Source organism: Macaca nemestrina, chromosome 2, assembly GCF_043159975.1.
Source record: "Macaca nemestrina isolate mMacNem1 chromosome 2, mMacNem.hap1, whole genome shotgun sequence".
Lineage (NCBI taxonomy): Eukaryota > Metazoa > Chordata > Mammalia > Primates > Cercopithecidae > Macaca > Macaca nemestrina.
The window spans coordinates 170,096,612-170,117,282 of record NC_092126.1 but is presented as its reverse complement, the minus strand read 5'-3'; the positions used below and the strand labels follow the sequence as shown (position 1 = coordinate 170,117,282).

Below are 20,671 nucleotides of genomic sequence, written 5' to 3'. Positions count from 1 at the left end.
TTGAACTCCTGATCTCAAGTGATCTGCCCATCTTGGCCTCCCAAAGTGCTGGGATTACAGGCATAAGCCACCATGCCCAGATGACAGTCTCTTTTATAAATGGCTTTAGTTTCTATTTTACCCTTTGAAACAATGGAGACAAAAAGGAATAGAGCACGTGAGAAGTAAAGTGGCACCAAAGTGCACCAAAGAAAGCATTGACAATGGAACCTGCACCTTGCTTGGTAGGGACAATGCAGGTATGCTACTGAGCAGTGAGGACATTGTCACAGCCCTCCTTTCTAAGGTAGATGGCTTCATCTATGAGTACCACCAATGGGGCAGACTTAGCTGCTGGTATATGCTCTGTGACCCCACACATCCCCAGCTGCCTTGCAACAGTGGAGAGTATTCTCATTCCTATTCCAAAGCAGCCTATTCTCCAGGCTAACACCCTGTGAGGGAGCCTGAAATGAAAAGCTCCATTCCAACAAAGACAAGCTGAAACTAGCAGATCATTTTTCTTAGTTTAAAACTAAGAGACAAAAGAAAGATACCAGTGTCCACGGACAGTAGAAATTAAAGAACAATCATTATGGACCAAATAATAATCACGGTTCTCACTTACTGTACCTTTACTACCTGGCACATTTCATTCATTATTTAACAACAATGACAACCATAACAGCTAACATTTATCAAGCAATTACTATGTGCTAGGCTTTAATCTTAAGTTCTTGTATTATCTCTTTTAATCCTCACAAGAACCATGAGATAGCAACTTATATTTTATTATCACCACTTTTAGATGTGAGAAACAGGCTCAGAGCAGTTACTGGGACTTAGAGAGGTTAAGTAACTGGCCAAAGGATACTGAGTGAGTAAATGAAGCTGAGATGCAAACCTAGGAGGGCCTGAGTCTAAGGCCATTGCTTTGGCCACTAGATATGTGCACAGTGAGCATGAGGAAGAAGCCACTCAGAGAAAAAAGAGGATACAACAGACGCACAGAAAAAGAATCAGAGAAATAATGATCATGACAGAAATAACAAACACAGATGTAGGCTGCCTTAGATCCCACCCCTAACCCCTAGCCTGTCTGGTCAGCTTTTTCTGAGTCCCATGCAACTTACATTTTTCAACAATTTCCCTTTTTCCTAAGGTAACTTGATTGCCTCAGCCTCTGTGCTTTGAAATCAAAGGAGCCTTCATTAGGAAAGTCTACTCATCATTCTGTCTTACATACCCTTCTGCGGGGTGCCTCAAATGGTCACTAAACATGGATTATTTATCTATCTGATGGCATCACAAAAGGACCTGGGCCATAAACACCAGCTAAACCAGGTGAGTGGGGAAGCTGCTAATATTTAACTAAAAGTAAACAAGGAGAATTCTGAATGCTGACCTCCTAGGTATGCTTTCCAATATCTTTCCCATCCATTACAACAAACACAACCCAGCACTAGCCTTACCTCAGGCAATTCTGCCCTTTTTTCTCTCCTTTTAAGGTGGCCTACTGAGTTGTCACAGGAAATTCTCTCCCTGCACTTGGCAGGGGCATAAATAAAAGAAAATTTCAAACTGGCCTACCCTGAGCTTTACACTTGCCTGGAATATTTTTTTTCCACTGCTATAAGGAAACTTTCTCTCCAATGCTAATGGAAAAGGAGAACTCATTTGATGGCATTAAAAAGTCACCTTTATCTAAAAATCAAATATCATTAAATGATCAGGCAGTTTGATGCACACAAGTAGTATAAACAAAATGAATGTTTTGGCCTTTTTTGTTAATGCATAGTTAAGTCTTGGCACAAGAATATCCTAATCTTGTTTTTAAGTTTCACTGAGCAGAACTCCCCCTTACATCTTCTTATGGGATTGCCCTAACTGCAATGTCCAATTGGAATAAAGGAGATTTAGCATTACCAGTATCATGAGTTAGGCAAACAGGAAATACACAGAAGAGTTCAAAGTCAAAACTATGTATGCCTGCAAGATAAGTGGTGCTCACAGAGGAGGAGAAAGAGTTAGACTGAAATGAATGTATTGGTAACACTATTCTTCCAGACCCACTGAATGCAGGGTCTTCATGTTTTGGGGCCAAAAAGCTTTCTGTATCATAATATAAATTTCACTGTGACACAAACACCTAAACATTTTTTAAAATAACAAAAAGTAAGAACTTTTAAATCTTTACCTTGTTCATTGTTTCCTCCATTAAGCAAGAGTTCATCATTTTGCCTTTTCAATTCTGTTATATATTTAAAGGCTTGGTCCAGGATCATATTCTTGCTCTGCCCAAGAAAATTTTAAAAGTTTACAAGTTTCACTAAAGGGTAAGAACTTGCCAGATGAAACTCTAAGCTTTGTCTTTATCACATATATATGATACATATCTTCTCAAAATTTAAAATAGGCACTATATTCAAAAGCTTTTACTGTATATTTTTCATTTATTAAATGGTCATTGGGCATCTAATGTGTGGCAGGCTCTGTTTTAGGCACTAGGGATATACTAGTATAACAAACAAAGTCTCTGTCCTTGAAGTATACACACACGCGCGCGCGCACACACACACACACACAGGAATGCTACGAAGAAATATAAAGCAGGGTAAGGGGGAGCCAGAGTGATGGTGGAGGTTGCTCTCTGCAATGGACTGAATGTTTGTGCCCCCTAAAATTCATATGTCTAAACCCTTATCCCCAGTGTGATGGTATTTCAGAGGTAATTAGGTCATGAAGGTGGAGCCCCCATGATAGGATTAGTGCCTTATAAGAAGAGACAGAGATGATCTCTCTCTGTCTGCCACTTGAGGACATAACTAGGAAGTGGGTCATCACCAGGAAGTGAATTGGCTGACACTTGATCTTGGAATTCCCAGCTTCCAGAACTGTGGGAAATTAAGTTACCCCGTCTATGGCATTTTTGTTGTAGCAGCCTGAACTAAGACACTGAGAACATTTGTTGTATATGGAGGTTGGGGAAGGGCCCTGAATAAGGTGATACCTGAGCAAAAACTGGAAGGAAGTGAAAGGAAGCAGGCCCTGCAGATATATGGGAAAAGGGAGTCCAGACAGAAGGACAGGGGCCCTCAGCCAAGCTAGGCTTGGCACGTTGGAGGAATGGTAAGGAGGTGAGCGGAGATACAGTGGAGTACATATGGGAAGAGTGGTAGAAGAGGCCAGAGAAGGCCTTCAAGACTGTGCAAAGGTTTTGGATTTTAATGTTATTCTTTACTCTGTTTAACCACAACTACAAATTATTCTAAATAATAGGTCAAGAAAGAAATGTTACTTGATTGAGTTTTGGTGTTGTGCTTCCAGTACATTGTATTCCTAAGCTTTTTCAAAAAGATTGTATGTTATGTTAAAGTATTCCTTTATACTCATGTCCAACATATGCCTATATATCTCTCTTTTAAAAATCCAGACAAGGCCAGGCGTGGTGGCTCACGCCTATAATCCCAGCACTTTGGAAGGCTGAGGCGGGCAGACACTTGAGGTCAGGAATTTGAGACCAGCCTGGCCAAAATGGCAAAATCCCATCTCTATCAAAATTACAAAAAAGTTAGCCAGGCATGGCGGTGCACATCTGTAATCCCAGCTACTCAGTAGGCTGAGACACGAGAATTGCTTGAACCCAGGAGGCGGAGGTTGCAGTGAAGTGAGATCCTGCCACTGCACTCCAGCCTGGGCGACAGTGAGATTCTGTCTCAAAAGAAAAAAAAAACAAAAAAAAAACAAAAACAAAAGGATTTTGTATTTCTTTACATTTAAAAATATATCTTGGTGGCCAGGTACAGTGGCTCACGCCTGTAATCCCAGCACTTTGGGAGGCTGAGGTGGGCAGATCACCTGAGGTCAGTAGTTTGAGACCAGCCTGACCAACATGGAGAAACCCCGTCTCTACTAAAAATACAAAATTAGCCGGGCGTGGTGGCACATGCCTGTAATCCCAGCTACTCGGGAGGCTGAGTCAGGAGAATCACTTGAACCCAGGAAAAGGAGGTTGTGATGAGCCAAGATTGCGCCACTGCCCTCCAGCCTTGGCAACAGTAGCAAAACTCCATCTCAAAAAGATGATACACATATCGATATCTATATCTATATATGCAATACTTCCATATAGCATCTAGATACCCTTCTTCTTTTTTTTTTTTTTTTTTTTTGAGACAGAGTCTTATTCTGTGGCCGAGGCTGGAGTGCAGTGGCACAATCTCAGCTCACTGCAACCTCTGCCTCTCGGGCTCAAGTAATTCTCCTGCCTCAGCCTCTCAAGTAGCTGGGACTACAGGCACATGCCATCACGAATGGCTTTTTTTTTTTTTTTTTTGGTAGAGACAGGGTTTCACCATGTTGGCCAGGCTGGTCTCGAACTCCTGACCTCAGGAGTTACAAGTGTGAGCCACCACGCCCTGCCCCTACTTATTCTTTTTTTTCTTTCTTTCTTCTTTTTTTTTTTTTTTTGAGACAGAGTCTCGTTTTGTCGCCCATGTTAGAGTGCAGTGGCGCAATCTCGGCTCACTGCAACCCCACCTCCCAGGTTCATGCCATTCTCCTGCCTCAGCCTCCCCGAGTAGCTACAAGCGCCCACCACCACGCCCGGCTAATTTTTTGTTTGTTTGTTTTTAGTAGAGATGGGGTTTCACCATGTTAGCCAAGATGGTCTCGATCTCCTGATCTCGTGATCCACCCGAAAGCCTCAGCTTTCCAAAGTGCTGGGATTACAGGTGTGAGTCACCACACCCAGCCTATTTATTGTTTCTAATGACTGTATTTATTTTATTTACCAGTCTATTGTTGATAAACATTTAAGATATCTTGTCATTTCTGATTTTTCTCCTTCAGCTATCAAGAATGTTGCAATGAATATTTAACCTCTACTCCAGGATATATATTATTAGCTATCTCTAGTACTTCGTAAATAACTGTTTTCATGTAGGAATCACTGTGATTTAGTCCTTTGTTTGGCAATTTATAATTCTGAGTTCTTTGCACTGAGTCCCAACAGAGACCCAATACATAAACCCAGAAAATTATTTACTACTAAGAGAAAAATAATATTGTTCTTTTTAAAAACAATAATCTGAACAAAGGCAGAACCTGATAATTCCCAGCCACCTGCCCCACTACTGCAGACAGGGCCAAAGCCTGTGAAGAAAATCTTAGTCGGCTCTACTTCTCATAGCCAAATACTGACTTCCTTTGCACATTCTAGGGGGGTAGAGTAAAATGGTTATGGTTTCCTTTCTTCAGAGAAACTCGCAGGGATGAAAGCCAAGAGCAGGAAAGTAAGATTTTCCTGGGCAAACATCTATGTTTACTGAGTAGCTACCTTCCATTGAGACGTGGAGAAAGAAAAACAAATTAGAAGGCGTAGTGTGTGCCATTGTGTTAAGGAAACAGAAAGAACAATTTTTAAAAAGGCTGAAAAATACATATATGGAGCTGGGCGCTATAATCCCAGCACTTTGGGAGGCTGAGGTGGACGGATCACTTGAGGTCAGGAGTTCGAGACCAGCCTGACCAACATGGCAAAACCCCATCTCTACTAAAAATACAAAAATTAGCCTGGCGTGGTGGCATGCACCTGTAATCCCAGCTATTCAGGAGGCTGAGGCAAGAGAATCACTTGAACCTGGGAGGTGGAAGTTGCAGTGAGCCAAGATCATGCCACTGAATTCCAGCCTAGGCAATAGAATGAGACTCCATCTAAAAAAAATAAATAAATAAAAATAAAAAAATTTTAAAAACCATATATGGAAGTCTAAGTCCATCCTACAGGGAAGAATGAAAGGAAATGAAGAGTAAGTCCTTTCCAAGGGAGACAACATAGAGAAGCAAGCTGATTTGCTCCTTTGACATCCTGGGAAGGCTCAACACTGAGAACCACCAGCCTCTACAGAAGGTGGGGCGAGCTGGGGGTTAAAATAGAGGGGAACTGGCTGAAAGACTCCTAATAAAGCAGTAATAAGAACCACCCCCTACCCTGCCCCCACGCACATATTCTACACAGCTGGGTGACTTTCCCTTCCTGCCCAAACCGCAAGAGACAAGTTTATTTTCTGTGAAATTTGAACCAGAGAATTTCAGCCTCAGGGATACTTGGCTCAAACGTGGACAAGACGAGGGTCCTAAGTGAAACGGGGGGGTGGAGTAAAACTCTGCCTACTACAGCACAAGACTCTCTAGCCCTCCAACCCCCATCCAGCTCCCAGACTAAGAGCAACCAGGCTTATACTCCTCTTGCTATCAGTCCCACTCCCAGGCAGGAGACTGATGGGTTCTTCTCTGAGAAAATAAAAAACTTAATAGTTATCCCACAAAAGAAAAAAACTACAAATACTGATATGCTTTAGTTCTACAACAAGAACAACAAAACTAGCATAGCTTCTAATCATGCAACACCTAGGGCCACCAAAAGATAAATCTATTCAATCAGCTTTTTAATGCCTCATTCCCAAGAAAGAAAAAAACAGCTTCAAGTCACTAAACATTTAAGGAAAACCTCCCCAAAAAAAGAAGAGACAAAAAGGGGAAAAAAGGAAATCAGAGGAAATAAACATAAACTGAAAAAAACTTCAGGAAAACACCTGCATATACTATTCAGAGGTGAGAAGATATTGTATCCACAAACATATGGTAGGAAAAGGAACAGAGAATAAGAAAAAAAGACTCTTGAAAATTAAAAATATAAGAGCTGCAATTAAAAACAGAAGAGCTGGAAGAGGCCAACTGGTTGAGAATGAAAAAGGAGAACAGAGGGTTCCAGAAGTAAAGTCTTGAAGAAAGAAAATGGCAAATGAAAACTATGTAGTACACTCAACCTTGTAGAAAACTCTGCTAAGAGATGGTTGGAAGTGTCAGAAGAATTAAAGATAAGCACATGAAAAATTAAGCAAATGGAAAACTATGAAGTAATTATTTACTCCCCCCAAAGACAAAAGCAACAAATGAAATATAATAATAGTACACTCCTTGGCTCAGTCATGAAAAATATTCACTCTTTTAAAAACATAAAAACTGAATACCGATTTAACCAAAAGTCATAGAATTATAATGGGAGGACTGAAGAAGAAGAAGTCAGGGGAAAAACATAACAACGAGTCAATAGATAATATCTAAAATTGAAAAATTCAGGTACAGCAACAAAAGTATGTTATTTAGAAATATAACAAGGAAAAAAAAAGCAGAAGAAACAGTTGAGAATATTTGCCTCTGAGGAGCTGTGTTGGGGTTAGGAAGCAGGTAGGAGATTAATGTTTGTTGTTTTAAGCTTTTTAGTGCTGTTTGCTATGTGTCTTATTAAGTTTTTGCATATTTTCATTTAATTACAACATTATAATAGTGATTATTGCTTGGGAGTAAGATATCACCTTATTTTTTAAACCTTTTCATGCCTTTCATATTGTTTCAATTTTTTGTTTTGTTTTGTTTTCAGTGGAGCATGCTTTATCCTCATCATTAGAAGGAACAAAAAGGTACCTTCATTAGAGGACACTGTCATACTTTAAGCTGAGATTTTAAATACTACTGGGGGTTAAGAGGGCATGGAGAATAGATTTTTTAAAAGATCCTTGGAAGATTCTAAGTAAGAATTTAAAAGGAGTAGGAACATGCATTGGCAGGAAAACAAAACGAAAAAATGCCTGGCAAATAGAGTGGCATACACATAAGCATAGTCATGTGATTAACTTAGTAATCAAGAGAAAACTGAAGAGTCCAGAAATTATATGGTACATTTGACCATGAAGAAACTGTACTAAAAGACTGTTGGAAGCATGGGAAGAATTAAAACAAGGCAATTATTAACTTCAAAAGAACCATACATAGAAACAGAAAGGAACAAAAATAATCATTCTAAGCACCAAAACAACTTAGGGAATTGTCTGTTCATATGCATTGAATGAGGATATGAGTAGACTTCTTACCTGCTTCAGGGCAGGAGAACATGGGATCAGCTCTCCTATTCTGTTTATCCCAGCATTGATTTTCTTCTTTCTATGCCTCTCCACTAGATGGGAGAAAATTCGTTTATCAAACCTTACACTACTTAGTCAAAGTGCCTTCATTCAACCAAGGTAAAGAAGTTTTAGGTAAAGAAATCACTAAGAAATGCTTATCTTAGCCAGGCACGATGGCTCACACCTGCAAACCCAGCACTTTGGGAGGCCAAGGCGGGTGGATCACCTGAGGTCAGGAGTTCAAGACCAGCCTGGCCAACATGGCAAAACCCATCTCTACTAAAAATACAAAAATAAGTTGGGCATGGTGGCACATGCCTGTAGTCCCAGCTACTTGGGAGGCTGAGGCAAGAGAATTTCTTGAAACCCAGGAGATGGAGGCTGCAGTGAGCCGAGATCATGCTGCTGCTCTCCAGCCTGGGCAACAGAACGAGACTCCGCCTGGGAAAAAAAAAAAGGGGGGGGTGGGCCGGGCGCGGTGGCTCAAGCCTGTAATCCCAGCACTTTGGGAGGCCGAGGCGGGTGGATCACGAGGTCAGGAGATCGAGACTATCCTGGCTAACATGGTGAAACCCCGTCTCTACTAAAAATACAAAAAACTAGCCGGGCGTGGTGGCGGGCGCCTGTAGTCTCAGCTACTCGGGAGGCTGAGGCAGGAGAATGGCGTGAACCCGGGAGGCGGAGCTTGCAGTGAGCCGAGATTACGCCACTGCACTCCAGCCTGGGAGACACAGCGAGACTCCGTCTCAAAAAAAAAAAAAAAAGGGGGGGGTTGGAGGGGGAGGTGAAGGGGAAGGGCTTATTAAACATTATCACTATAAATAACTGTAATAAGTAAAATGTCTAAGATGTCATTTTTAAAGTCTAGTTTTATAGAAATCTACATAATACTTTTATTAGCATTTTGTTTTTTCTTTGACACAGGGTCTCACTCTGTCACCCAGGGTGGAGTGCAGTAGTGTGATCTCAGCTCACTGCAACCTCCTGCCCTCAGCCCCTTCCCTGGGCTCAAGCCTCGTGAATAGCTGGGACCACAGGCATGCAACACCATGCCCAACTATTTTTTTTTTTGTATTTTTAGTAGGGACAGGGTCTTGCCATGTTGCGTAGGATGGTCTCAAACTCCTGCGCTCAAGCTATCGGCCCACCTCAGCCTCCCAAAGTGCTGGGATTACAGGCGTGAGCCACTGTACCAGACCTTAAAATTTTAAAGACCATCATTGATAATAATTACATTCAAATTACAAACAAATAGGAATTGCTAATATTTCATTACTATTAGGTCATCATTCTATTATAGTTCAAGTAATTACTAGAGATTTTAATGATAATCAAATTTAAAGAATCCACTAACCAACAAGTTACTAGAAAGCTGTCTCTTTATGGCAAATGGGCAAATAAGGCCTTTCTAGGCAGATTAAAGAACCTTGAAACACCTTTTTGGATGACTACTGGGCCTTTTTGGAACAGAAACAGCTATTAGTTATGACTTAAAATACATAAGAAAGGGCATTGGTTTGGTTTTTTCTATGGGATCTGGGATCTGGACTCTCCACTTTGGCTATGTTGGATCTTTCCCATCAAAGAAACAAAGCAACCGACAGCTTCTCAATCAACTGTGAGATGTTCCAGGCTTATGTGTTACAAATTTAAAAGAGGTCAAAGGACAGAAGACATTATACAAATAATTTCTATAAAACACTGTAAGTGGAACCATTAGTATTGTCTATTTTCTATTACAAAGTTTTCTAAAACATTCCTTTTTAACAAAGGATTCCAGTGCTTCTAAGTAGATGATCTTTCAGTAGCATGGGTGTGACTTGTCTTGCAAAATATACATATTTTTTGCTTTATGATCTAGCAGTAAGAGCATCCTTCTTTTCTTTCTTTCCCCCTTCCCCCCCCCCTTTTTTTTTGCGACAAGGTCTTGTTCTGTTGCCCAGGCTGGAGTGCAGTGGCACGATCACAGCTCACGGCAGCCTTGACCTCCCAGGCTCAAGCAATCCTTCCACCTCAGCCTCCAGAGTAGCTGGAATCATAGGCATGCACTACCATGCCTGGCTAATTTTTTTAATTACTTGTAGAGGTGGGGTCTCCCTATGTTGCCCAGGCTGGTTTTGAACTCCTAGGCTCAAAATATCCTCCTGCTTTGGTCTACCAAAGTGTTGGAATTACAGGCATAAGCCATCAAGCCTGGCCTAGCATCCTTTTCAATGACACCTAATTAGTCTTTCTTACTAAGTTATAGTAAACAGCTTTTTTTTTTTTTTTTTTTTTTTTTTTGAGACACAGCCTCACTCTGTCACCCCTGGAATGCAATGGCATGATCTCAGCTTATGGCATCCTCCAGCTCCCACATTCAAGCAATTCTCCTGCCTCAGCCTCCTGAGTAGCTAGGATTACAGGCATGCACCACCACACCCGGCTAATTTTTTATATTTTTAGTAGAAATGGGGTTTCACCATGTTGGCCAGGCTGGTCTCAAACTCCTGACTTCAGGTGATCTACCTGCCTTGACCTCTGCAAGTGCTGGGATTACAGGCATGAGCCACCATGCTCGGCCTATAAGCACATATCTATGGCACCATGTGACAGGTGACTCCAATAAAAAAGGCTTAGCTCTTATGGTCAAAAAGATTAATTTATACAGCCAAAAAAATTAAAGCAATAAACTGTGCTTACCTTTCCTCTGAATTCTCTAATAATAGTAGTTGTTGGTTTCTAAGAGTAGATTTTATAATGCAAGGAAGTTAAAAAAAAGTCAACATTAAGACTTTTTACCCCCTGCTGATAAATGGAGTTTCAAAGGCAATAAACTCCACATTCTGAGAAACAGCAATATCCCACCAGTGTTCAACATACTTTTCCATAGATAAAATTTTCCCAAGGGTCCTTTGCTTAGACAAAGGAAGGTATCATTTATAGAATAATAAAAATTAGCTTCTAAAATAATATTTTTTAGACCTGAATGCAGTCTGTGATAGAAAATAAGATGCTACACAGTGTGCCAAATTCCAAATGTATGCACAATTAATTTTATAGATGTTTATCTGGCTTTGGCCTATAATTTCAATATCTGAGATAAAATCCAATATTTATTTTCCATACTTTTCCCCATAATTGAGGACTCCAGAACTTAATTTAAGACTGTTCACATTGCAAGGCCTAAAGGATCTATAGCCTGCTGCTCATCTCTTACCTATACCTCTAGGCAGCCAGCCCCCTCAGGAATTGCTGCAAAGATACATTCCCTCCATACTATCTAGGAGAATAATATCTGGACTACCTTGGTAGGTAAAATCACTTAAAACACTAGCTCCAGGGATACAGTAATCTCTTAAAGTATCTAAACAGACTATGAATCAGAAGATGATAAGCAAGCCATCTTCATGAGACTCAGGGAGCATTTTGTCAATTAAAAACAGTAAGGGAACAGTTTCCTAAAACATAATGAATAATGATTCCTTGCTTATAACATAAAAACTTATAATCAACTGCAGTATGATTTCATTTTGAATGCAAAAAATGCTAACAGGTAAAATTTAAATTGTTTCTACCTGCATTGTGTGTCTCCCGGTTTTTCTTTCTGAAACAAAAAGTACAGATAAAAGGTAACATGAAAATAATGGGAAAGTATTTTTACCACTTTATACTTTGAGAATCATAAAAATAAATTTTATGAATTTGTATTTGTTGCAGCAATAAGAAACAATCTGAAGAAACATTTCCTTAATATATATTATGGTATGAAAATCTAATGGCAGAGAACCTCAATATAAATTTAGAAACCACAATTTCTGGAGGTAACTACAACTCTCTATTCTTCCATACCCAGAAGTCATAGGTTGGGAAATGAATCAATCACTGAAAAGCTTAATTAACTATTTCAAAATGTAACTTAGGTGCTGGTAAATTCACGAAGTGATGTGCCAAATAGATGATTTCTGATGTTTGTCCTGCACCTGGGCCAGTACGGGTGTGGGTGTACAGGAGACACAAGCAACAGTAGAGAGTAGTTTTGTAATCCCTAGGGAGGGAGATGTTGCAGCCAACAGCACCCGTGCACAGACAAGTGGCATTTGAGCTATCTTGTATTCATGTACCTTAGGTTGTCCAAACTCTTAAATTTTCTTGAAATCCAATCTACTAAAAGCATTGACCTTCCCTTTTATACACAATTACTCAAAACATTAGCATTCTCTAACAGCTATTTGGTAAGGAAAGAGAATCGTGATTTTAATATTAGTAGAAGCATTGGCCATGCAATTCTAAGCAGAAACATTGCGAAAGGTGCTAGAAACTCAGAAAAAAAGGTTATACAAAGAACCAGAAGTAATATTGTTCTGATATGCATATTAGCATTAATGGATTATAATGTCACAAAATGTCTATTCAAACCGACTAGAGCCTAAATGAACTTAGGATATACAAAAATTAATACTATAGGCAAGTGAAAATGTCGTTAGCAACAAAACATTTAACATAGATTTGGTAATATATTAACTACTGACAGTCATTCTTGTTATACTGCTAGTAGAATAAGAACAGACAATTTTTTTTCCTTTTTTTTTTGAGATGGAGTCTCTGTCACCTAGGCTGGAGTGCAGCGGCGTGATTCTGGCTCACTGCAACCTCTGCCTCCCAGGTTCAAGCAATTCTCCTGCCTCAGCCTCCCGAGTAGCTGGAACTACAGGTACGTGCCATCATACCCAGCTAATTTTTGTATTTTTAGTAGAGACAGGCTTTCACCATGTTAGCCAGGCTAGTCTTGAACTCCTGACCTCAGGTGATGCGCCAGCCTTGGCCTCCCAAAGTGCTGGGATTACAGGCGTGAGCCACTGCACCCGGCCAGGATGGAAAATTTTTAACCATATACCTTTTTTAGTAAATCTGTATTTATCTAAAAATATTTTTGGAAAGTAATAATTTCCTAGGTATCTAAATAAAAGTTCTCTAAGGACTACCTGTGTGGCAAAATAGGAACTAATTCTGCTTCTTATCTGCCCAAAGTATATTACATTGGGGCTGTGGATACATACCTGTGCTGCTTTTTTGTAGGCGTCTCATTCTCTGTCATTTCTGGCATGGTTACAGTAATAGGAACCTACAAAAGGATAGAAAGACACACCAGAAAGCTTAGTCATTCTAGAATCTTATAAAAATTGATCAATAGCCATTTGATTTGAATATTAAAATGCTAAAAAAAAACTGACATTGAAAAGCACTGGATTAGGTGTTGCAGATAGAAGTATAAGAAAATAGGATAAAAGTACTATAATTAGTAAATGTGGAAAATGGTGAATATCAAATGTGAGGTATAGCCAGAAAGTACTTGAGAAAACTTGAGTAGAAAAAATATCACTGCAGGCTTGGAAATCAAGAAAAGCTTAAAGGGGATGTGAATTTGAGCAAGAGCTGGAAAGATAGGTAGAACATACTTGAGTTGGGAGAATATGCTATTTGTTCATGTGAAGTGTTATACAGAATTTAAACTAAAACAACGGTCCCCAACTCTGAACACAAAAAAACCAAACATGACAAGAACACAAACATGTAATATTCCATACATGAAAGCAAGCATTCATTCACTCACTCATTTGTTGGGCTTTAACTTCAAACTGCTAGAAGTCTCACATTATCATTTGAATGTCATTAAAATCTGGGCATGAAAATTCTATATATATTTCAATTATCAGGCTACTAAATAATACATGCACTATTGGAAAATATACATATATATAGGAAAAGGCCGGAAAGCAAATACATTAATATATTAATCATAGTTAAGTAAGGGTAGTGATATTTTGGTGATTTCATTCTCTTCCCCAACTTTCAAAAATTTCATAATGAAAGCTGTGATGCTTTTATATCCCAGAGACTGACAACTGTATTCGTCCGTTCTCCTGCTGCCATAAAGAAATACATGAGACTGGGAAATTTACAAAGGAAAGAGGGTTAACTGAGTTACAGTTCCACAGTGCTGGAGAGGCCTCTGGAAACTTACAATCATGGTGCTCTGTCACTTTTTGAACACTTTGCTGCTTAGAAATTTCTTCCACCAGATCACCTAAATTATCTCTCTCAAGTTCAAAGTTCCACAGCTCTAGGGAAAGGCAGAATGCTTCCAATTTCTTCACTAAAGCATAGCAAGAGTCACCTTTGCTCTAGTCTCCAAGAAGTTCCTAATCTCCATCTGAGACCACCTTAGCCTGGACTTCATTGTCCACATCACCATCAGCATTTTGGTCAAAATCATTCAACAAGTCTCTAGGAAGTTCCAAACTTTCCCACATTTTCCTGTCTTCTTCTGAGCCCTCCAAACTGTTCCAACCTCTACCTGTTACCCAGTTCCAAAGCTGCTTTCACATTTTCAGATATCCTTATAGCAGTGCCCCACTCCCAGTACCAATTTACTGTGTTAGTCCATTCTCACGTTGCTATGAAGAAATGCTCAAGACTAGGTAATTTATAAAGGAAAGAGGTTTCACTGATTCACAGTTCCTCAGGGCTGGGGAGGCCTCAGAAGACTTACAATCATGGTGGAAGGGGAAGCAAACATATCCATCTTTACATGGTGGAGGGAGGGAGAAGTGGCGAGCAAAGTGAGGAAAGCTCCTTATAAAACCATCATCTCATGAGAACTCACTCACTATCACAAGAACAGCATGAGGGTAACGGCCCCCATGATTCAATTACCTCCCACTTGGGCCCCTCCCATGACAAATGGGAATATGGGAACTACAATTCAAGATGAGATTTGGATGGGGACGCAGCCAAACCATATCAGCAACCTTTCAAAATGAGTCTACCAAGTTGGGATACCTGCTGTGGTACACTGGAGGAGGTGCAAGTAGTGTGGTTTCCCATTTTTTTCTCCGAGAGAGAGAAAAAGTAGCAAGTATGAAGTCTGAAGTCAGAAAGCATGAGGAGTTTAAAATCTGTTTCTGCCACTTCCTAGCTGTCAGGTCTTGGGCAAGTTACATAACCCTCAGAACCTCAGATGCTTCATCTACACCATGAATCATAGTAACAGTATTACATTTTTGGATTGTTCTGAGCAGGGAATGAAATTTTGCAGGGACAGCACAAGACCATGTTGCCTAGTAGTAATAAGGATTTAATAAATGTTAGCTTTAAATGTTAGTGAGATATTTCAGGTTAACTTTAGCCCTAGGGAGGAAGAAGGGTCCTGGGAAATAAGCAGACATGAATGCAGGAAGGGGAAGACAGAAAGTACTGACTGAAGCAGCCTGTGGAGAAACGTGTCATCAAAACCCATGTCCAGCAGTTTATTCCTATTCCACTTTTCCCCTACCATTTGTGAAGTACCTATCAGCCTAAAAGCAACGAGCTCACAATAGGTAACCATATGGTGATGGTGGGGGACATGTAATTAAATAAATAAATGAATAATCCCTGTGACCTTCTCACCTAAGGGCTTGCAGAGTTTCTTCACTTTTGATTCCTGGCTTCCAATGCCTCCCGTTTCTGATCCAAATGTATCATCTTCTGCCAGAAGATGGTCTATGGGTTATGCTTTCTTCTTACTACACAAGAGAAAAATCAATGAATGTTTATAGTTGTGAGGTGTCCATTAGCACCACGTAAGGCAAAGGCTGACAACCTATGGCATGCAAGCACATTTTTAGTGCCACGAAGGATGATCCTGAATTCTCCCCACCACTTGAAAGCAAATCAATGCAGTTGCTCTCAAAAGTCACTTTCCTATTTGGTTACCAATGCTCCACTCCCACAAAGATGGTAGTCTTACAGCCAATAGATGGTCCCCAAGAGGTGATTCTCTGTTTTCTCTTATGCATGCTCATTGTCCCTTCGGTCCTTACTAGCTGCTGGTTACTCAAAGTCCTCCACTTGGGTCTTACCCTAACTTCTGTTCTCAATTCTAAAATTATCTTTCCTTCAATTTCCTACCTCCTACTTCTCTCTTGTAAGATTGCCTGAAAACTTACATAGGGACCTTCCCCTAAGGCGGTGACACTAGAAGACAGTCCTCAGACCTTTGCATTGCATGTGTTCTTTAAAAATGTAAATTTGGGGGCTTCATTCCAAACATGACAAATGAGAGGTCCGGGTAGGGCCCAGGAATTTGCATTTTCAACAATCTCTTTGGGTGATCTCCCCTCCTCTCCCTCCCCTCCCCTGCCTTACCCTCCCCTCTCCTTCCCTTCCCTTCTCCCTCCCTTCCTCCCTCGCTCCCTTCCTTTCTCTCTTTCTTTTTTGTTTTTGGTTTTTTAGGTACAGAAAAATTTTAGAAACTTCAAGAGAGGGATCTGAATTTTAATAAGTGCCCCAGGTGATTCTGATAGGAAAAAGTTGGAAACACAGGCAGTTATCTTTAATTGGTGAAAATTCAAGCATCTGCCCAATACCCTAGTTCCAATCTTTCCCCTACAGCCCTTTTGAAAGTCTGCAGATAATTTCACATATAATTAAGGGACATAAAGTAAAAGTTCTAGCTGTCTAAACATCTAGAATCTTTTTTTTTTTTTTTCTGGGCTCAGTCCATAATAACCAGTATCTAAAATCTTAGAAAGTCAATGACACTAAGGGTCTATCACATAAGTAAACATTCTTTGCACTCAGGTGAAAGCCAGGAATTTAACTGAAAGAGGAATACAACTGTAAATCAAAATCATCCCATTTACCAAATGCCATTATGAATATCCATCTCAATGTAAAATTATTTAGAGGTCCAATGTTCATGCTATTAAAATTGCATTCCTGATGCTAAAAAAAAGAGCATCTATGGAAAGTAACTATACAATATTTTCATAAATCCCTGTCCACTTAATAATTAGCTTATTAATAAAGAAGTTACATTTTAAATATATTTACATAACTAAATACAAATACACACTTTAAAATATTTAAAGTGTCATTAAAAATTTTTTTTAATTTTTAAAAATGTTTTTAGAGAAAGGATTTTGCTTTGTCATCCAGGCTGGTGTGCAGTGGCATGATCACAGCTCACTGCAGCCTGAAACTCCTGGGCTCAGGTGATCCTCCCACCTCAGCCTCCTAAGTAGCTAGGAATACAGGCACACATCACTATTCCCAGCTAATTTTTTGTAGAGATGGGCTCTCGCTATGCTGTCCAGGCTGGTCTCTCTCTCTCTTAACTCCTGGCCTCAAGTGATCCTGCTGTCTCAGTCTTCCAAAGTGCTTAGAGCCACTGCACCTGGTTCCATTAATATTTTGGCTGCATTAGTTTCTGAATGCCAAAGAATTACATTAGTAATCTCTGAATTATGCTTTTATGGAAGAACTATTCCTGACGTTAGTCAAACCCAGTGTGGTACTCAGATAACCTGCATCAAAATCGTATTTTTCAAAACTTTCTTCCTTGAGGTAAACCTTACATATAATAAATTGCATAAATCTTATGTATAATATTCAATGGTTTCTGACGAATGCACACAACTGCATGACCCAACCCCATCAAGGTACAGAACATTATCACCAGAGAAAGTTCTTTTTTTTTTTGAGACGGAGTCTTGCTCTGTTGCCCAGGCTGGAGTGCAGTGGCACAATCTCCGTTCACTGCAACCTCTGCCTCCTGAGTTCAAGCAATTCTCCTGCCTCAGCCTCCCTAGTAGCTGGGATTACAGGCACCTGCCACCATATCCAGCTAATTTTTGTATTTTTAGTAGAGATGGGGTTTCACTATGTTGGCCAACCTGGTCTCAAACTCCTGACCTCAAGCAACCCACCCATCTTGGCGTCCCAAAGTGCTGGGATTACAGGCGTGAGCCACCGTGCCCAGCCTGAGAAACTTATTTCATGACCCTTTCAAGTCAATCCCTTCCCCTACTCCAGAAGCAAACCCTATCCTAAATTTTTTCACCATAAAACTTCATACAAATATACTGGTTGGGAATTCTTTTGTGTAAAGCTTTCATTAAGTATAATGTTTCTGAAATTCATCTAGTAGTTTGTTCATTTTTATTGAATTCATCTAGTAATTTGTTCATTTTTATTGCTGAGTATAAATATACAACTGCATGTGAATTTGTAACAGAGTTTATCTGTTTTTCTTTCTTTCTTTCTTTCTTTTTTTTTTTTTTTTGAGACAGAGTTTCGCTCTTGTTGCCCAGTTTGGAGTGCAGTGGAGGATCAAGGATGCATCAATTTTCGCCACAGATATTGGCCTGTAGTTTTCTTTTATTGATGTGTCTTTGGTTTGGTATCAGGGTAACACTGGCTTCATAGAATGAGTTTGAAGTATTCCCTCCTCCTCTATTTTTCTTAATAGTTTCCACAGGACTGGTATTAGTTCTTCTTTAGATGTTTGGTAGAATTCCGCAGTGAAGCTATTGGGTCCTGGGCTTTTCTTTGCTGGGAGACTTTTAATTATGACGTTGATATCATTACTTGTTATTGGTCTACTTAGGTTTTGGACTTCTTCATGGTTCAATTTTGGTAGGTTGTATGTGTCCAGGAATTTATTTCTTCTAGGTTTTCCAATTTATTGGCATATAGTTGCTTATAGTAGTCTGTAATGATCCTTTGAATTTCTGTGGTATCCACTGTATGTCTATTTCATTTTTTTTATTTTATTTGGGTCTCCTCTCTTTTTGTCTTGGTTTGTGGATTTTGTTTATCTTTTCAAAAAACAAACTTTTTGGCCAGGTTACGGTAGCTCACACTTGTAATCCCAGCACTTTGAGAGGCCGAGGGAGGCATATCACTTGAGGTGAGGAGTTTAAGACCAGCCTGGCCAACGTGGCAAAACTCTGTCTATACTAAAAACATAAAAATTCACCGGGTGTGGTGGCACATGCCTGTAATTTAAGGCTGAGGCAGGAGAATCACTTGAACCCAGGAGGCGGAGGTTGCAGTGAGCCAAGATCACCCGCCACTCCAGTCTGAGTGACAGAGTGAGACTCTGTCTCCAAACAAAAAAAAAAAGGTTTTGTTTTGTCAATCTATTTTATTGTTTTTGTTTTCATTTCAATTTCACTTATTTCTGCTCTGATCTTTACTTAATTTCTTCCACACTTTTGAGTTTGCTTTGATACTGCTTCTCTAGTTTCTTAAGATGTACTGTTAGGTTCTTTATTTGAAGTTTTTCTACTTTTTATTTTTATTTTTGAGATAGAGTCTCACTCTATCACCCAGGTTGGAGTGCAGTAGTGCGATCTTGGCTCACTGCAACCTGCACCTTGCAGGTTCAAGCAATTCTCCCTACCTCAGCCTCCCGAGTAACTGGGATTACAGGCACCCACCAGCACGCCTGGCTAATTTTTGTAGTTTTTAGTAGAGACGCGGTTTCACCATGTTGGCCAGGCTGGTCTTGAACTCCTAACCCCAGGTGATCTGCCTGCCTCGACCTCCCAAAGCGCTGGGATTACAAGCATGAGCCATTATGGCCAGTCTGAAGTTTTTCTACTTTTTTGATGTGGGTGCTTTCATCTTATTACCACTTTTGCTGTATCCCATAGGGTTTTGTATGCTGTGTTTCCATTTTCGTTTAAGGAATTTTTTAATTTCCTTCTTAATTTGTTTATTGACCCACTGATCACTCAGGAGCATATTGTTTAATTTTCCTATATTCACATAGTTTCCGAAGTTTCTCTTATTATTGATTATAGCATTATTCCACTGTGATCAGAGAAGATACTTGATATTATTTCACCACCATGCCTGGCTTTCTTTTCTTCTTTTTTTTTTCGGATTTTTAGTACAGACAGGGTTTTGCCATGTTGGCCAGGTTGGTCTCAAGCTCCTGACTTCAGGTGAGCCGCCCGCCTCAGCCTCCCAAAGTGCTGGGATTAGGCATGAGCTATCACACTCAGCAAGATTATTTCAATTTCAATTTTTTGTTTTTTGAGATGGAGTCTTACTCCGTCACCCAGGCTGGAGCGCAGTGATGCGATCTCAGCTCACTGCAACCTCCACCTCCTGGGTTCAAGCAATTCTCTCCCTCAGCCTCCCAAGTAGCTGGGATTACAGATGCCCACCACCATGCCTGGCTAATTTTTTTGCATTTTTACTAGAGACGGGGTTTCACCATCTTGGCCAGGTTGGTCTTGAACTCTTGACCTTGTGATCCACCCGCCTCAGCCCCCCAAAGTCCTGGGATTACAGGCGTAAGCCACCAGCGAAGCCCACCTAAAAATGTTTTAAGACTTTGTCCAGGCACAGTGGCTCATACCTGTAATCCCATCACTTTGGGAGGCAGAAGTGGGAGGACTGCTTGAACCTAGGAGTTCAAGACCAGCCTAGGCAATATAGTGAGACCCTATCTCTACAAAAAATAGAAAAAAGTATCCAGATAGGTGGCATGTGCCTGTAGTCCCAAATACTGCAGAGACTGAGGTGGAAGAATCACTTAAGCCTGGGAAGTCGAGGTTGCAATGAGCCATGATCATGCCACTGCACTTCAGCTTGGGCGACAGAGTGAGACCCTGTCTTGCAAAACAAAACCAAACCAAACTAAAACAAACAAACAAAAAAACACCACTTGCTTTGTGGCCTAACATAGGATCTATCCTTGAGAATGATCCATGTGCTGAGGAGAAAACTGTACATTCTGCAGCTGCTGGATGAAATGTTCTATAAATATCTATTAAGTCCATTTGGTCAATAGTGCAAATTAAGTCTAATGTTTATTGATTTTCTTCTGTCTGAATAATCTGTCCAATGCTGAAAGTGAAGTGTTGAAGTCTCCAACTATTATTGTATCGGGGTCTATCTCTCTTTTT

The 20,671-nt window shown here is 40.1% G+C and overlaps 1 protein-coding gene across 1 annotated transcript in view; it reads right to left on the bottom strand.

Annotated features, from left to right (window-relative positions):
* LOC105470386 (upstream transcription factor family member 3) overlaps positions 1 to 20,671 on the bottom strand; it is a 43,966-nt gene that overhangs the window by 9,125 nt on the left and 14,170 nt on the right. The window contains exons 2-6 of the mRNA XM_071092404.1: positions 15,378 to 15,493; positions 12,986 to 13,050; positions 11,504 to 11,532; positions 7,914 to 7,996; positions 2,177 to 2,273 (exon numbers count right to left, since the gene is read on the bottom strand). Of these exons, the coding sequence (XP_070948505.1) occupies positions 2,177 to 2,273; positions 7,914 to 7,996; positions 11,504 to 11,532; positions 12,986 to 13,032 (256 nt within the window). The 5' untranslated portion in view covers positions 13,033 to 13,050; positions 15,378 to 15,493. The remainder of the gene's footprint in view (positions 1 to 2,176; positions 2,274 to 7,913; positions 7,997 to 11,503; positions 11,533 to 12,985; positions 13,051 to 15,377; positions 15,494 to 20,671) is intronic.